At 54.1% G+C, this 17,225-nt stretch overlaps 4 protein-coding genes across 4 annotated transcripts; 2 read left to right on the top strand and 2 right to left on the bottom strand.

Annotated features, from left to right (window-relative positions):
• Positions 1-2,710: 2,710 nt before the first annotated feature.
• CH63R_09954 (uncharacterized protein) lies at positions 2,711-3,339 on the top strand (the record flags this gene model as incomplete). Its single annotated transcript, XM_018304928.1, has 2 exons — positions 2,711-2,809; positions 2,908-3,339. The coding sequence occupies 2 exons, from the start codon at positions 2,711-2,713 to the stop codon at positions 3,337-3,339; spliced, it is 531 nt and encodes a 176-aa protein (XP_018154352.1).
• A 1,424-nt stretch (positions 3,340-4,763) lies between these two features.
• On the bottom strand, positions 4,764-5,807 carry CH63R_09953 (Ketoreductase; the record flags this gene model as incomplete). The annotated part of the gene is made up of 1 exon (XM_018304927.1): positions 4,764-5,807. One exon carries the CDS (start codon positions 5,805-5,807, stop codon positions 4,764-4,766), a length of 1,044 nt encoding a protein of 347 aa, XP_018154351.1.
• A 3,381-nt stretch (positions 5,808-9,188) lies between these two features.
• Positions 9,189-11,043, top strand: CH63R_09952 (Drug resistance protein; the record flags this gene model as incomplete). The annotated part of the gene is made up of 4 exons (XM_018304926.1): positions 9,189-9,425; positions 9,756-10,297; positions 10,433-10,503; positions 10,574-11,043. The coding sequence occupies 4 exons, from the start codon at positions 9,189-9,191 to the stop codon at positions 11,041-11,043; spliced, it is 1,320 nt and encodes a 439-aa protein (XP_018154350.1).
• A 1,720-nt stretch (positions 11,044-12,763) lies between these two features.
• CH63R_09951 (Beta-chimaerin) lies at positions 12,764-15,328 on the bottom strand (the record flags this gene model as incomplete). Its single annotated transcript, XM_018304925.1, has 5 exons — positions 12,764-13,041; positions 13,089-14,273; positions 14,329-14,941; positions 14,997-15,050; positions 15,104-15,328. 5 exons carry the CDS (start codon positions 15,326-15,328, stop codon positions 12,764-12,766), a joined length of 2,355 nt encoding a protein of 784 aa, XP_018154349.1.
• Between the last annotated feature and the right edge of the window lie 1,897 nt (positions 15,329-17,225).

Here is a 17,225-nt window from a genome sequence, read left to right as displayed (position 1 = left end):
GATGATGCCAAATCCAAGGGCCCACACAGGCCGCGGTACGGCCATCGACCTTACGAAAAATCCGGTTTGCATCTCGCGGCCCTATTGTGGTACACATGGAACCGGGGACGCTTGCTCGACGCTGGCGACGAGACGAGCGGGAGCGGGAACGGGGCCGGTCCGGCACCGTCTCTTGTCGTCTTTCGTCTTCTGCGTTCCTTGGCTGCTCGCCGGATCCTCCCCCAACAGAACAATCGGTCGTAGGTCCCACCTCGATGTTTCGTTCCAGAAATCCTCCACAGCTCCCCCCTGCCAAAGCCGGTGACACCCAACCGCCACGTCGGCGAGCGACCCTGTTTGTCTGAATCGTCCCGCCTGGTGGCCACGACAGCCACATGGTCGCCGTCGTTGTCAAATGCCAGCCACGCCTCCCTCTTCGTTGCCAGCTAAGGGGCTTGCTTTCTGAGACGGATCGGGGGCGGTGTACTCTGTAGTCCTTTGAGTCCTGTTGGAGGTTGGAGCTTGTTCTCGGTCAGCTTCCAGGGCCCAATCAACAGACCAATCGATGCGAGTCTCGGAACATTTATCCTCGCTCAATCGATCGGGCCTTCTCCGAATGACACGGCCCACCATCTTCATGCCCACCACCTCCAGCCGGCAAGGTCCAATCTTGCCAGTTCTCGTGGCCGAGATGCTAGTCAGGCCCTTCAGCCATGTGCCGATGCATTTTGGAGGAAAGAAGTCACTGCAATGTAGCAATAAGCTGGTCTTCAGTGCATATTTCGAACGGCGTTGACGCCGTCGTCGTCGTCGTCTCCCAATCACTCAGAGAGTGTTTCTTTGTGGTCGGATGCTGAGCTGGCTCTGGCTAGACAGGATGCTGAGTAACCTGGAGACCAGCAACACTGGATTGTGTGACCAGATCAGGACCACTTCACCGAGACCTTGCCCGGCTCGATGCACCATTCACCTCCGAACGAATGAGTCGGAAACAGTGGCGGTCCCTTCCACTGTTAGTGCTGCATGTCCGGCATCTGACTCGCCATGTCCGAAAGCTCCGCTTTTCGCCACCGACGCCTCCGGGCGCCAATCCCGAGCCCTGGCCCGAACCGTCGCCGGCCTTATATCTGGCGCTCTGCGTCCTTCTGGCGCCGGTGCGTCCAGAACAACCACGGCAGGGTCTGGTCGGCCCTATTCCGCGGTTCCGGCGGTACTCGTGCCCACATTGTCCGTCAGAGAAAGATTTCAAACGAGGACCCGCCAGGTTCCTTCTAGAGTCCACCTAGAAGCAAAGTCTGCGGCGCCATCCATTTCGGCACGACGACCCAGGCTGCCAGTGATTACATACCGTCCGAAACCACAGCGAAAAACTTTTGGATTTTTCAACGGAGCTCTGTCTTCTTTTTTTTCTTCTTTTTCGGTCAGAAGTTTGCCCAGCACTTTTGGGATGAGCCTTTGTTTGTGGTACTGGCTTCGTCTGGGCCCGGTCGTCTTTTGTTTGACCGAGTTGACGTCACTCATAAATCCCCTGTCAGAATAACAGTCCCTCTTCTTTTCGGTGGGCCAATGAAGCACGAGGTTTTCAAATGCAGCTGTTGCAGAGTAGCACAACTTCTTGCATGATCGATACTGCCACATCACTTACTACTCAGGCACAGGGGACCAGCCAGCCCGATTATTCAAACTCTCGCGGCTCAATTCGAAACGAATGGAGGACCAAGACGGGAGGAAATCGACCGATACCCCTCTCTTCACCGACTCCATTTCTCTAGGCTGCATAACCCCCGGGACCTGCATTCCAGACCCCGCTTTTTCCGCCAGCTCACCAGCACGCACGTCTGTTAACCTTGCTCAGTCGAGGAGGCAAGCTGTGTAACAATCACCTCTGGTGACTGTTTTGGTTCCAAGGGCTTGGGCAGCAACGTTGGCTAGTTGAAGGGGTTGGGGTGGATGGATGGTCTTGGAACTGAGAGATGGTCGAGATGGTGGGTCATATTAGGAGCTGCGTGAGTAAAGGATGTCGAGGACGCCATGCTTTGGATTTAGTTGTTCAGCTTAATAACAGTGTAGGAGTATTGTCATCTTGGGCCGAGGCTCTATCTCCTTAATGCTGATCCTGTCGTGGCTCAGGTATCAGGCACATCGTTGCTGCCAGGCACCGTATTCGACGTTGGCCTTATTACTCGGCCAGGAACATTTTGACGCCGCTGAAACTTAGCTGGGGTATCATAGCATTGCAATTAGCACACCATTGAACTCCGTTTGAGCAGACATATTGTGAATTGGGCTTCCACACCCAGCCAGATGTCCTTGGTGGTGTTCTAGAGAACCTGTTGATCTGAGCCCAAGCATAGTGACTCACAAGCAATCGTTCACGAGGATGAAGCAGTAGTCAGCAGCCTAAGCTTGAAAGCTATGTTAAATCCTCTCTTTCGTCAATGAATCTAGTCCATTCCAGCGTGATTCTTATCCAGTAAGCTTGAGACCAATTTTACTTGATTGAGTATTTGTGGAACCAACCAATATAAGGGTTGGGGTGATCTAGATGTAATCCAACGAAGGCGACATCGCTCGGTAACATCTAGTCTACAAAATATAACCACAGTTGTAATCCCGCCTCTTAGAAAAAGGCTTGCAAGACGGCATCCAAAGCCTTCTACTCGCTAATCATAAACGTCGCCAAGCTCGTGACCTCTCCGGGCTGAGCGGGGAACACGGATCCGTCCACAACATGAAGACCATCGACGTTCCAAACGCGGAACTGGGAGTCCAAGACCGCTATGGGGTTGTCATCCGCCCTGATGGCACACGATCCGGTGATGTGGTGCAAGTACGTTTGAGCCTGGAAGAAGGCCTTCTGGTCCTCTTCTTTGCATATTTCGCTCCCCAGACGGCAAGGCAGGTGCTCTTTAAAGCGTTGTCGGTCAGGTTCGCAAAGACGGAACAGACGAGGTTGATAGCCTCAGCCATGGAGTCCAGTTCCTTGTCGTCGCCCTAGGAGAAGAAGCCCAAATGGATCTCGGGCATCTGCCTCAGGTTCGCAGACTGGAGCTTCACTGTGCCGTCGATGTTGCGCAGGTGAAGCTGCATGAAGCCGCACTCGGACTCGTTCTCGTTTCACCCGGGCATCCCGGGGAAGAAGCCGTTGTAATTGCTCAGGCTGAATGGCACTCCGTTCCGGGAGTTCTTGTGCGACATGAGGACGCCCAGCGTATTGTCCCTTCCCAGGTCGTCCGAGTTCATGTCTCGACCAAGGACCTCTGCGAGAGCAGTGAGGCTGTTGATGACCGGGTGGCCGAGGGCCACGGAGGAGTATCTGGCCAAATGGCGCAACCCCCAAGGGTCCCGGCACGAGGGTAGTAAATGCCCAGTCTTTCGGCAACCGGGGGCGGGTCGAGGTCTACATAGTAACCGTCTTCCGCGGTCCTTCATGTGGTGAAATCGTGGGGGTTGTCTGTCATCTCGAGTGTCACGGTTGACAAAACAGTCCCATCTGGTCAGGGTGTCGTTGATGGCGAGGGTGTTACTCTAAACCATGCCCGATTTCGGGTTGTTCAGCTGGTCGTCGCCGGCCTTGATGAGCAGAGCCGATTGGCTTGCCCGGGCCCAGTTGGCGGCCAAGGGGCCTCCGCCAGGCCCGGATCCCACGACGATATACTCATAAGTTCGATTGGAGTCTTGAGCCTGCGCCAGAGCCTAGGCAAACAGGAGGAAAGGGAGTAAGAACAGCATCTTGAGACGTGATTTCTACCGACTAAAGTATAAAAGGATGTCGATGCGATTTTGATGAAAAGTCTGGAGGCGTTTGTTACGTTTTGAGTCGCTTCTTATAGCCATCCTCTCTCTGTTTCGTGGTTTTCATCGTCATGTAAATCAAAGACGGCGGTCTCGCAAGCAGTTCACAGCCAAGGGTTCTCGATGGTAAATTTACCCCTTGCTCTTTGGTGATTTCGGCTTGGCGGGTAAATCATACGATGCTGTTGTTCACCACGGCGCCTTTAGGCGTGAGCATCCAGCAGTCTTCTTTAGCTCACAAGATATTATCGATATGCGCAATTGAACCATCTCCACCTCCACGCTGGTACTTAGCTGCTTGTGAAGGCAGGAAATGGCGTAAGATGGTCTTAATTAACCCCGTGGTTCGGCGTAGAGTCGTCGTTCGGATTTACTCGGGTCCAATTCCGGTCCTTTCCTCCTAGGGTTATTCAACGTGGCCGCCCAACCTCCTAATCATGTAATCTCTGCTAAGATTGCACCAAGTATCTAGTACTTCGTACCTATCAGCATGTCCGTCAACCAACCGGTCGTTCGTTCCCTTACAATGATGAGAATATCCATTTCATTCCGCAAAATAGTGGGTAAAGCCGATATGGCTCACAAAAAGGCAAAAGAATTGGGCCCTAACCAGGGATCGAACCTGGGACCTCTCCCAGAATGAATTGTCATGTGAACAACCCTAAGGGAGAATCATACCGCTAGACCATCAGGGCTGATGTTGTTGTTGCAAGACTTAATGATCTATCAGGCTATGTAGTTTGAAAACAGAAATCATTCTGTGTTCTCTCGGTAGTTCCGTGCTTCCCTCGGTAGCTTTGGCGCACGCGCAAGGTGTAACTTGCTAGACAGCGTTGGTGAGGAACCATATGTTTGAAAGAACAGAACCTGTGATCCGCCGTTCGATATGGTATCATATGATGAAATGGAAGAGTCTCATTTTCAGTCGGCCATGCCTATGAAGACTAGTGTTGAAGGTGAGTTGCTTGTCGCTCAAATTAGATATTTATCTAGTGGTCTTTACCTCCTTCGACTGCCAGGAACTGCCCCAACGTGTCTCTGACAGTCTGCGACAGTGGACGATACTCCACGCCGAGAACATTTACAGCCTTGCTTCCGTCATATTGATGAATATGTTTCAAAGCCTCGCTTCTGCCAGTTCCGGGTCTTCCCACCGGAAACCTCTCTCGGAAATTCGGAAGTTCGTCTCTCGCTATGTCAGCCGCAGTTTGCCAATCAAAGTGACGTGCTAACAAAAGCCTTTGGCCTCCCGCCTCATGCTTCTCGAAGGCCGCGACAGTCATCGCGGCGGTGTCGCGGACATCAACGCACCCGGCCCACATGAGCTGTGGAATCTCGGCTGCGTCTACGAGCCGCCACAGGAACTTCGCCGTCGACGTGAACTCGTCCATGTTGCTGATGGTCTCGAGATGGGGACCAAAGACCATGGTTGGGTTTACGCAGGCGAGGTCAAATTTTGGCTTATGCTCCGTCATCCAGGCCCACACGGCCTTCTCTGAGAGGGCCTTGGACGCAACGTATAGAGACAGGTGATCCTCAATGGCTGCCGCCTCTTCGAACGTCACCGGGTTCCAGTCCGAATTGGTGTATGTGTAGCCAGGCCTGGGGCCCTTCTTGCTATCCATAATAGCCGCGGTGGAAGACAGGTGAACAACCCGATGGAACGAAGGATCCGCGTAGATCTTGGCAGCCTCGAGAATGCCGATGGCGCCCTTGACGGCGGGGTTCAGCATGTCGCGGACAGCGTCCTCGGTTCGGGCATGGGTCGGGCTGGCGACATGGATAGCGCCCACAGTGTTCTCGTCGAAAGCCTCACGAAAGAGCTCAGGATTCGCCAGGTCCTCGACAAAGGTTGTGGTCAAGCGCCCCCCGTAATATTCGGGAAACGTGGCACGAAGCTTGTCGTCTGCCTTCCGAGATCTGATTGTGCCGCGCACGTCGTAGCCCGTCTTCAGGAGTTGATTGATGACATGGAGGGCAAGGTAGCCGTTGGCTCCTGTGACGATGACAGTTTGGGATGTAGTAGACGGCATAGTTATATAGAACTGTGATGAAGGGTTGAGGGGGGTACAGTGCTTGATCTCAGTCGAAGTATCTTGACCGGAGAATGCTGGTTAGGAACCAACGGTGTTCTATGATAAAGCAGATGGGGAAATCTACCTTCCCAACCAAGTGAAGTGGAGCTATACAGGGTTCATATGCATGGGTGATGAAGAGGTTTTCCTGTTAGCTTTTGCATTGAGGCCATACAACTTGGCCCAGATCAGAAATGACGACATCTAGTACAGGCAACGTTACAGGGTTATGTTGCCAAGATCAAGGTGCTTATCATACACACATTATAACAGTGGTAAAAACAAAAAGCCGCACTTCGAGGAGAAGTGTTAAGAAGGTAATGATTTACTCTTACGAAGAAGTCAATGGCATAAACCGAACACATCTATGGTATGATATATCAAGAGTATGGCATCTTGCCGATAGAGACAGAGCAGAAGTGGCAGGGTGGGAATGGGTGGGTGAATGAGGAAGGACAAGCTCACATGGCTTGCCAAGGTGGTTCAAGAAGGATAAGAAGCGCCACGTTGACTGGCAGAGCACCTTCGTCAAGTCGAACCGCTGAAGCTCGTCATCGATTTGGGCCCGGGAACTGTCTTCGTGCACGATGGCGCTCTGGGCCAGCATGGGAGGCGACGAGGTATTAACATTCTGGCTGGCAGCCTAGAGGCGAATGCTGAGACGATTGGCAGATAGGTAGCGGATGCGGACGACGAGGACATTAAATATTACTTCTTTCGTTTCGGTGCGATATCCGCCACTGGGGCGACGAGGACAACAGTCGGTGGTCGACACGATGATATCGAGATCTGTTGCCAACGTCGCTTCTGATGGTGGTGATGATCGTGCGAAGCTGGCTATCGAAGATGCGGCGTCGCTTCTCAAGATCTGACTGGAGGCTCTCGAAAGTGTCGGGACGAGGCGTAAGCGACAATCTATTGGTCATCGCTTTTGCCAACAGGCCCTGCGAGAGATCAGATCGGAATCCTCGCCCATATTTGTCGGCAGGGAAGAGGCGCCAGTAAGACTCCTTGTTGGCGAAGTCGTTCAAAGCTAGGCTAGTCGCTGACAGTGTCCCCCGGTGATGATTGTGCAGACGCAACGGTCTTGGTTTGGCTCAAAGTGCCTGGTAAATATAGAGGCCGTTGTGTCCCTCGAGGTGCCATAGGTCCACTTGATTTTGGTTTTGGGCAGTTCGAACCCTCGTTTGTACATCCCTTCTAGATCAATTTTACCACCTGCCATGTGGGTTCAGTCAACAGTTCTAAGTGACGGGCGAGGAACGCCGATGGTTACGGGAATTGCGAAGAGATTTTTTGGGGGTTTTTTGAGACGAAGATAAGTCCTCTGGACGCTTCGAGTAAGCGGTATATCGCTGTTGGGAATAAATGTAGTAATGCTGAAATGAGAGAGCCTGCCAGTCATCTATCTATCAGCACTCCGACTACTTGCATTTCCGGGTGTGCCAACTTGATACGTTCATCACCAATTACACCGGCAATGCTGAACCGACTCATCACCCTTTAGGTGTCAACCGGTATAGCTCCACCCTTATTTTTGAGGAACGTTACACTGCTGTTCCCTGTGATGGGCAATACACTTCTGCGAAGCAAAGAGCAATACACCACACACTTGGCGAGAATGGCTTTATCGACTTACATGATCTTGTCACGAAGTTACAGCCCACCATTCATCTCATGGTATAGACAACCATCTTGTCTCAAGAATTGGCCCCTATCAACATCAATGGACTTGACATGGAGACCGGAAAACGGAGACCTTGAGTCGACAGAGTCGACGAGACCTTGCTCCTTCGGGCTCACCTGAAGAATCTCGAGCAATGGCGTCCCATGGTTCAGTGGCCGCCACAACAATTTCGCCATCGGCGTGTTTGATCAACGAATTGGTGCATTCCCGTCAGTCCACCAAAGTGGTTATGGTTGGGGTGTGCCAAAGCCGGACAGGTCCGAAGTAAAGTGGGCACTGTGATCGGATGGGACTATCCAAAGTGGAGGCATTCCGGAGCGGGAATCCGGTACCAACATCCCCGAGCATTTTACCCACCCATTCTCAGGGATGTTCTGGCACATGCAGTGTTGTGCTCACACGGCTTGGTAAGTTGCTTTCCCAGTCCTGCAGGGACCCATCTCTGGACCCTTTTACGGGTTCCGGCGCAAACTATGCTATGCCACTCTGCGTTGCGGCACGAATGCACATTTGGGTCTTCCACTGGCTCCGGAATCACCTGCTCGTCTTCAATGAAGGGGACTGCACACTAAAATTACCAAGCGCTCTGTTGAATTTGAAAAAAAAAAAAAATGAAAAAAAAAGGCCGTAAGCTCCTCGGCTCGTATATGGAAGCAGCTGAACGACATCATTTTTGTAGGCCGGTACCCTTTTCACTTCCCAGAAAGACTACTAAAACTTGGTTTGCATCTGGGTCCCTCACAGTCAGCCCCCCCGCAAGAGTCCTACTTTGTTACGTTAATGGCCAGCGTAGCCAAGGATCCAAATCCGACTCGTCCCAAAGTTTGCCGAGCAAAAGTTCCATTTTAAACTATCAAGAGGGCGCTCTCGGGGGCGCTCTCGGCGACTAACCAGAAGGGCAAGGTCAAAACTCGATTACAGATCCCTACGACCCACTAGGTACTTGTGAATTCTTTCTCCTTGAGGGGTTGTAAGTTAACAACTCGAAGCTCAGGAAGCAAGGAACCCTCGACAGTAATCCTACGACCGCATCGTCCTTGAAAGATCGCTCTTTGCAGAGCACAACGAGACTCTGGGTCAGAGGAAAGCAGTAGGACTTCCACAAGGCTACTGGACAGAGCAGAGGGCAGTTCCGAGATTGCGACGCAGCCAGGAGATGGATCAAGCACGACGTCCACGTCAAGTATGTGGATGATGTTTACCCCTGCGTAACGCCTTGGCTTTAGCAAGATCGTGAACCGACGCAAAAGGAAGCCCGTCAACGGTGCCATTGCTGTAATTGTACGAACAGCCATGTGAAATATGACGTGGTCTATACCCTTGAGCCGCCAAGTCGTATTCCAGGGTCTTTACTTCCATAGCTGTAGGTGCCAAGTAAACCGACCTGCTTCCGCGAGGCGTCCTGGCCATCACGCAATAGCTGGGCTCGCCCGAGAAGCTGAATTGCAAACCAACACGCTGTCGGCCTGCCCCGCGTGTATCGACTATCCCGCATTTCCAAATCATCTCTTGTTCATTTCTCTCGCCCACTTCCATTGCCGCTGAGCTGTTCGCGTCTTGTATCTTTCGCGCTGGAGAAAGACGCTCGTTCGTTGACCGTTGGTGGCGTCAGACATCTCCTTTTCCCACACGCATCTACTGGCGGGATACACATGCAGCAGCGGGTGAGCATGTCCGGCCGTGTGTTCCCGTTTCGTCCCTTCACTGTAAGGGGCGACATCCCTGCGCCGATTGTTGCCGATCCCGGGGCCGATGCCGGTTCTAAGGAGCTCCGAGCTGCAGCGAGCCGCAACGATGCCGACGACGAGGTTACTGGGGGCTACCCCAAGTTATCCAAGTCGAGAAGCATACTCCTCACTGCCGTGATATCCACCACCGGTCTACTCACTGTTCGTATTCCGCCGTAATGGTGAGCCAAGTGTCAAACGCAGAACTAACGCTCCTCCTCCGCTTGAAAACAGGTGCTCAACGTGCAGTCAGTCGTGATCCTGCTACCTTCTATATCGTAAGAGATCGGCATCCCGCCTGCACGCCAGAAAATCGTCGTCTCCATCTACAACATCTCAACGGGTAGCCTGATGCTGCTCTGGGGCCGGCTCGCCGACGTCTATGGCCGCGGGCTCGTCTACCTCCTCGGGTCTGTCCTCTTCACTATCTCCGACCTGTGCCTGCCCTTCACCCGGTAGGAGGTCCCCTTTCACATCGTTCGGTTTCTGTAGGGTATGAGTGGCGCCGCCCTAATCCCATCGGACATCGAAATCATCGCGTCGACCTTCCCCCGTGGCAAGGCCCGCAACAACGCGTATGTTTGCATCTCGGCCGTCGCCTCCGTTGGGTCTGTCCTGGGAAACATCTTTGGTGGTGTGATTGGCGGCCTGCTATCATGGCAGTGGGTGTTCTGGATTCCTGCGATGCTGGCTGGGGTCACTACTGCGATCGCCTACTTCATCACCGACACGCCCCATCTTCGGTCCTCTCCTTCCGCCAGCACATCAGCGGAAAACGGTGGCGAGGAAACCCGTACCAGGTCTGTTGATTGGACTGGAGGCGCTCTTGTGTCATGCAGCCTGGTGCTACTGCTTGCGGCCTTCACCCAGGCCAACGTGATCGGCTGGTCGACACCCTGCATCCCGCCGCTCATCGCTGCATCTGTTGTGCTGCTGGTTGGGTTCTGTTTCTGGCAGCGCCGCCTCGAGAAAGACCCGGCGAGGGAACCGTTGCTGCGGATTTCCATGTTCAAGAACCTTCAGTTCTCGGCACTGTTCGTGCTAGTTGCCTCTTTTTACGCTTCGTTTAACAGCTTCTTGGTCTTTGCCACTTTTTGTGAGTTTTTCCTTAGGTCCAGTCTTCGTAGCGGGGGTTTCGGAGTCACTGATATAATGATACATGACCATAGCTATCAGGACTACCTCGCTCTCAGCGAACTCGACACTACTCTGCGTTTCCTGCCTGCCGGTATCGCTGGCCGTAAGGGATTCTGCTTGACCCCCACGAGAGGAAAGGGAGTCGGGCTACTCTTCACTGACGAATAACATAGTCCTCATTTCTTTTGTCGTCTCTCCGGCTCTCTCCCGCATCCGTGCCTTTGACATCCTCGTCTTCGGCCTGGACTGCGGCATCGCATCCCCGTTCATCATGGCTATCCCCGCGATCCCGCCCCAGACTTTATACTGGGCCTACGGCTTCCCCGCCATGTGTCTATGCTTGAGTATCGAGATCGTTTGGCTCGTAATCAACCTGCTCATAGCTGACAGTCTCCCTTCCACCGACCAGTGTTTGGGTAGTGGGCTATTGCAGAGCTCCAACAACGTTGGTCGCGCGTTAGGGCACGCGATTGCGACCGCGATCCAGACGAGCGCTCAGGGGCCCGAGATGGCCGTCGGTGGCTTTGTGGGCTCGCCGGGCTTTCTGTACGGTGTGCGAGCGGCGCAGTGGACGAATGTCGGGTTTGCAATTGCGGCAATGGGGATTGCTGTTGCTTTCTTCCGGGACCTTGGCCGTGTCTAAGAATCTACATCTCCGTAAACAAGGGCCCCTGTCATAGGACTGGATTTTCGGGAGACCATTGAATTGTCGATAGGTTTCACCGGTTCGTTCCCATTGTCCTCGCCACAAGGAGACCCTACCTAGTAGGGTTCTTAGAAACAATGTCCTTCCTATGCGAAGGGAAATCACATTTTCTCTTTCCTAGACAGGTCGATGAGCACCTACCTAAGAGCCAAAAAACAGTCAGTTACGCATATTTCCAAAAAGCTCGGCCTGCATCCGAAGATACAGGCCTACGAAAATCCCAGGAGGCTCTTACCAGCCCCAGGTGTAACGATGCAAGGATTTTTCAGTGAGATTCGAACTCACGACCCGTGGCCTGGGACGTTCGAGAAAGACTCACGAGAACGTGCCTAGTAATCCCATCGAGCCACGGGCCTTGGTGACAGTATGAATAGCTTTTGGATCACATGTAGTATCAAACCGTGATAACCGGGAGCTTGAGACGGAAGGCGCCAGTTGCCTAAGGAACTCCCCTGAGATGCTCCTTCCGTACCATAGAACTTCATCCTTGGTTGCTCTAGCGACCTGTTCGGGTCTTATCCCTGTGAGTCTACTGATAATTGCAATCAGCTTCCATCATGTATCAGGTTAGTTTTAGCTCCCAGAAAGCACACAGTCACTTCGAGGAGTGAAAGGAAGCATAGACGTCGATTGCTCGGTTGGAGCCTAGTGAAACTCCCGCTCTACGGTCTATACTGTTCTTCCCACAACATATACGCAATATTCACGGACAGAAGGAGGACGTTAGACAGGTGAGGTGCTGAAACTGACGGACGATATCAACAAATCGGGGATGGACAACAATGATTTCCATAAACAGAGGCGACTGTAGACGCCACAGTAACGAGTAACGTTCTGGGCAGCGTCCCCTTCATCGTATCAGCTCTGGAGCTTTTGAAAGCCCACTAGCAGTATCTCGAAAGGGCCACAAACCAAAAGCTGGCCGACACATGTTCTTGATGGGAATTCAGTTGGTAGCGATTAGACCTGGTCGACGAAGACTTATAACAGAAGTTATGTTTTAGGGACTGACCTCGAAGAAAGTGATCTGGTCGTTTGGTGCAGAGGCCAAGTAGTGTGCGTCTACCTGAGTTCAGTCATTGGTCAGAAGCTTTGCAACATAAACATCAACACATGCATGTAAGCATAACCATAGGACATTTATGTGAAGTAAAGCCTCTCTTTTACTACCGTATCCTCTGCCAACGCCACAGAAATACGACCAGTCGCATTATGCCCCAGAGGATAGACCAAAGAGACCGTCGTACTAGGCAACAAAAGCTGTGAGCGACGCGGTGCTGTGCTTTGCTTTGCTGTAGAACCTGGTATCCCTGAAATGAAGCATAAGACAAGAACTATCCCAAAACCACACTCTCCCCAACGCCTCGATCTCCCTTTTCGCTCTGCCGAAACCTAAAGATCGATCGGGACAGGAACTAATACCCGCATTTTGGCGAATCTGGTTGATGATAGCTTCAAAATCCACTGCCGCAGGGCAGCTATTATATGCTGGGGACACATGGTATCTATGTACTTTTTGATACTCCTCTCTCGCTGGTAGTTGAATGTACAGGCCCTCCCTCCGACATGAAAAGTAGTGAGACGGGAGATCCGCTGATACCGCTATGCTTGTGTAGAAACAATGACGCTAATGCGAGTGCAAGCACTGTCCGCAGTGCTACTCATCGTCGAAAATCTCGTACGTGTTCTGTAGGATCGTGTCGACGACCTTAATTTGCCACCCGGCGTCGGCAATGCTGGTAGACGGGTCGGTGCCCATGACCGTGGGGCCAAAGATGACGGACAGATTGTGCGAGTTCATGCGGTTGACGTGGGAGTTCTCCATGACGCGGTGGAGATGCAGAGTCAGCGAGCGCAGGGTGGCGTAGTTGGGGTCGGGCAGGCTGTTGATAATGGCGTGAAGGGAGTCTCGGCGGATGATGTCGTCCTCAATTTCTGGCAAGGGTTAGCAAGGCTCGCGCGCCACTGGAAGGAGAACTCACTAGCTGCCTCGATCAGCTCGCTATGGTGTTCCGTGGTAAGAAGGGGGTTCGGGAGATCGCGCAGGAACTGCTTCAACAGGCCAGTAACACTATTGACGTCGTGATAAAAGTTCTCGGGATTCCTGAAGTCCAACAGGGGATTGCTCGAGTCCGTGTCAAACATGGTCTTGAGCTTATTGATGTGCGTCAGCGAGCCAGACTGTCGATAGATACCCTCGACACCAAGTCCGTAGAGGTCCACTGCCTGGATACACTGATAGACGACCATAGGCACGGGCAAGCTGTCTCGCTCATACAAGCGAGTCAGACTCAGCCCGAATACGGGCCTCGCGGCGTTGGAGGACGGTCCCGGAGGACCGACGGGAGGAGATTGTCTGCTGTGATGCGGGGGGAATCCTCCAGCCCCTGGAGGGGGGCCCTGCGGAGGATACTGCTGCGCCGGATTGTTCTGACGTAGCTGCTGAGGCGGCTGGTATTGGCTTTGCTGCTGCTGCTGCTGCTGCTGCGGCGGCGGCGGCGGCGGCGGTTGCTGCTGCTGTTGCTGTGGTGGAGGCGACTGTGATGTCTGGAAGGGCAAAGCCCCAAGTTGCGGCGGTCCCTGCGAAGATATGCTTCCGTTATACCTCGACGTCATCACACCCGAGTTGCGGTTCGACTGGAACTGCTGTTGCTGGCTAGGTTGATTCAGCATGTTGTTGGTGCTGAAGCTGCGGCCGTGCTGTTGCGTCTGGGGAGGGAGCGGCTGTTGATGTTGCTGCTGAGACGAAGGCCGTTGTTGTTGCGCTGCGGGCATGTTCGGCGGCACGAAATCCCGTGGAGATTCGGCGGGCTGCGGTGGGCCGCTCGGCCGAGCAGGAGGCGGCATCTCTCGTTGCTGCTGCTGCTGCTGCTGCTGCTGGCTTGGTCCGGATGGCGTCATCTGTGGCACATTCGAGACTGATGGGTTGGGCTGGTGGCCCATGGCTGGGTGGCGGGCCGTGGCCAAGATCGGGTTCTTCTCGTACTTGACCTCGCCGTTGTTGTTAGCGACTTTGGAGTGGTGCGAGGTCAGGTAATCGTGGAGGTCCTTTTCGTTGTTGATCGCCATGACAGCCTCGCGCAGACTGCGCGGACCTCCGGAACTCTGTCCTTTGATCGGGCTGATACTAAGGCCGTTACTCAAGAGCAGCTTTTCGTTGAAAGAGGCTAGTGGGGTGTGCTGTTAGCTTTGAGAGACTCGCAAGACCGCAATCGACCTTACCAAACTTCTGCATTTGCAGCGCCAGGGCCGAATCCGTCTCCTTAATCAGATCCTGGAGCGCAGAAATGGCCTCTGGCCTTGTCCTCGCAATCAACTCGGCCTTCTCGCTCTGCAGTGTCTGCACCTTGGCTTGGTAGTCTTGGTCGGCCGCCTGTGCCTTGCGCAAAAGATCCTCCTCATGCTGTGGGCCTGACTTGGACTTGAGGCTGAACATCTTGCCGCTGTTCCTGCTGGTGTCGCCTGTGCGCGCGCGGTCGTACTCCTCTGCCAGACTGTCGTACTTGGCCTTGGATTTGCGCATGGCGGCCTCCAGGTCCGACACCCTGTGCTCGGCGGCCAGGCCGTTAGCCTTCCACCCCTTCCTGCTGCGCTCTGCAACGGCGGCGAGCTCAAGAAGGTCATCGTGCATCTGCTGCAGAGACTGGGCGAACTGGGTGCCGTTCTCGGCCATGCGCTCGTGGATGTACATCATTTCGCTATAGGCCTGGGCGAAGGTGCCCTGTCGGTGGTCGGGCTGGTGCATCGTCTCCTGGCTTATGCGGGACAACTTCTTAAGGGAGGAGGCATGGCTTTCTTCGATGTGCGATCGCTTCTTGAGGAAGAGGGCGAATTCCTAAGGGTCCTGTAAGCAGCTGCGGTTGCATGCGCATCGGACACTGGTAGCTCACCTTTGCGGAGGCAATGCTCGCCTTGAGCTGGTTCAGCATGGTTGCGACTCCGATCTGGACAATGGTCAGCGTTCGGGAAGGCCGGAGCAAGCAGGCGACGACCTCACATCTGATGATAGCACATCCTGGACCTGGCGCGAGACGTCGGCAGCGGGCGCCGACGTTGTCTCGGCACCGGCGGGGGCGGCGCCGTTGGGTGCAGTAGCTCCTCCATTCTGAGGAGGAGCTGATGCAGTATCCGTGATTCCTAGCGACATGCTGTTCGTCCTATCGCGCTGCTGTTCGTTGTGGGAGGGGAGGTTGTCGTCGGAGGGGGAGCGGAGGTCGGCCATTTTGAGAGGTCGGGGGGAGTCAAGCAACTCGGCGCGACTGGAGCCGTCGGGTAAGACGAGATGGCGGCTCTGCCTCAGGTGGCGGCAGGCTACTTTCAGGGACGGGATGGGCCAGGGAAGCCAATAGCCAGGACAGGCGTCGTTTCGAGGCGAGGGCGTGAGCTTCTCGTATGGAAGGCAGATTCCCGGACAGTGCGGGCGGTGGTGGTCGTCGATGAGGTTGCCAGTTGGAGTGAGCTGGAGGGGGGTGCGTGGTTAGGTGGAGGATAGGCAGGGGGTGAAACGGGGAAGATTCATGCGAGAGAGAAGGTCGACAATGGCGTGAATGGGTTCGTGGGAGGATGGGTCGTCCAATGTGACGGGTCGGACGGGGAAGAAGCGAGTGATGGGTATCGAGCGGACACGAATGGGAAATGTGGCCTTGGAAGTAGTGTTGACGGATGGGCGCGAGATGGTGGTGGACGTGGCAGCGGATGTTGTAGTGGCAGTGGTGGTGTGCTGGTACAAAGAGGCAAGGTCAAGGTATCTATTCTCTGTCGTGCATGGCCAGGAGCTGCTGGTGACCGACTGGGGAGCACACGGAGGACGGAACAACGTGGGACGGCGACCGCGACAGCTGGCCTGACACCCAGAGAGTTGTGGTACTACCCAGGCACGTACGTCAGGGTGTACCGTGGAGAGGACCGTTGGTAGCGTCGAGGTAAGTTGGCGAGACGGTGTTGTGCTGGGATGCGCAGAAGGAAGCAAGAAAAAGAACAGATAGAGAGACAGAGAAAGAAGAAAAAAAGCAAAAGAGTTGATCTGGAAGGCGGGTGGAATTTCACAATGCAATGTCTCGGGATATTGGGACGAAACTACTGTGCCGTGGTCTTAGCGTACAGACACTCAGAGGAGAGAGATCAGGCGAAGGCGGGCCGCGTCGTGTGTATGGCGCAGCCAGGCATCTGGATACATCAACGAAGCGGGATATGCTGTTGCGATGAACTATTCTCGTATCTAGATGGTTTTTGTTTGGCGATGCGAATGCAGAGGGGGTTAGGAAAGGGAGAGGAGAGCAACTCTCAAGACACTAGGTAAAGACAGCTTGCACCATCGTATTTGCTCTGGGATGACGAATGCTGCCATGTATCTCCAGTAGGTAGGCGCGCCGGTCGACACGTAAGGACAGACGACAGCATCGTTACTCGCGATACTAATCAGGTACCTACTGGAGAAGTCGCACCCTGAAGCGTACTATCTCCCCACAATCGGGGCTAAAACGAATAAACTGGAGCAGGGCAGGCCCCTGAACCGCCCTAAACTCGGCCTTCCACTTATCAATCCAGACAGATCTCACCAGCATCACTAACTACCAACCCACCAACCGCTAATCACTAGGTACGCAGCCAGCGACAAAACGGGTACGTAGTCCTCTTTGGGCCTAGCCCCCCCCCTCACTTGACAGCGAGCACTGCCACCGCTGAAGAACAGGACATAACCAACCCTGGGAGGGAGTGTCTTTCAGAGGGGGGGAGAGATAGACAGCAGATGCACGCAGCCTCCGGAACCGGACGCCCCTGGCCGAGTCGTGCACCTGCCTTCTCCGTTGGAACAAGAACCAAAATCTGAAGCACTTCATCCAGCAGATCACGACAAACCAATGCACAGGGCACAGCCGCGAGGGAGACGACAGCGGTGCAACGAGCAGGCAGCATCAAGCCCCCGGAGAAAGAGTGAAGGGGCTAAGGTTCGCGGCCGCCTTCGCACCCGGCCACAGTTTAATTGAAATCGGATGCCCCGAGTGGGACGCGAATCCCGGGGGTGGCCTGTCTCGTGGGGGGTTGTTTTCTCACTCTTTTCAATCGACCATCGCCATTGCTCTACGCAATATGGCCAGTTGACGTGGTCTCGTCCGAGA

The sequence above is a fragment of the Colletotrichum higginsianum genome (genome assembly GCF_001672515.1).
Source record: "Colletotrichum higginsianum IMI 349063 chromosome 7 map unlocalized unitig_7, whole genome shotgun sequence".
Lineage (NCBI taxonomy): Eukaryota > Fungi > Ascomycota > Sordariomycetes > Glomerellales > Glomerellaceae > Colletotrichum > Colletotrichum higginsianum.
This window is presented reverse-complemented; position numbering and strand designations above follow the sequence as displayed.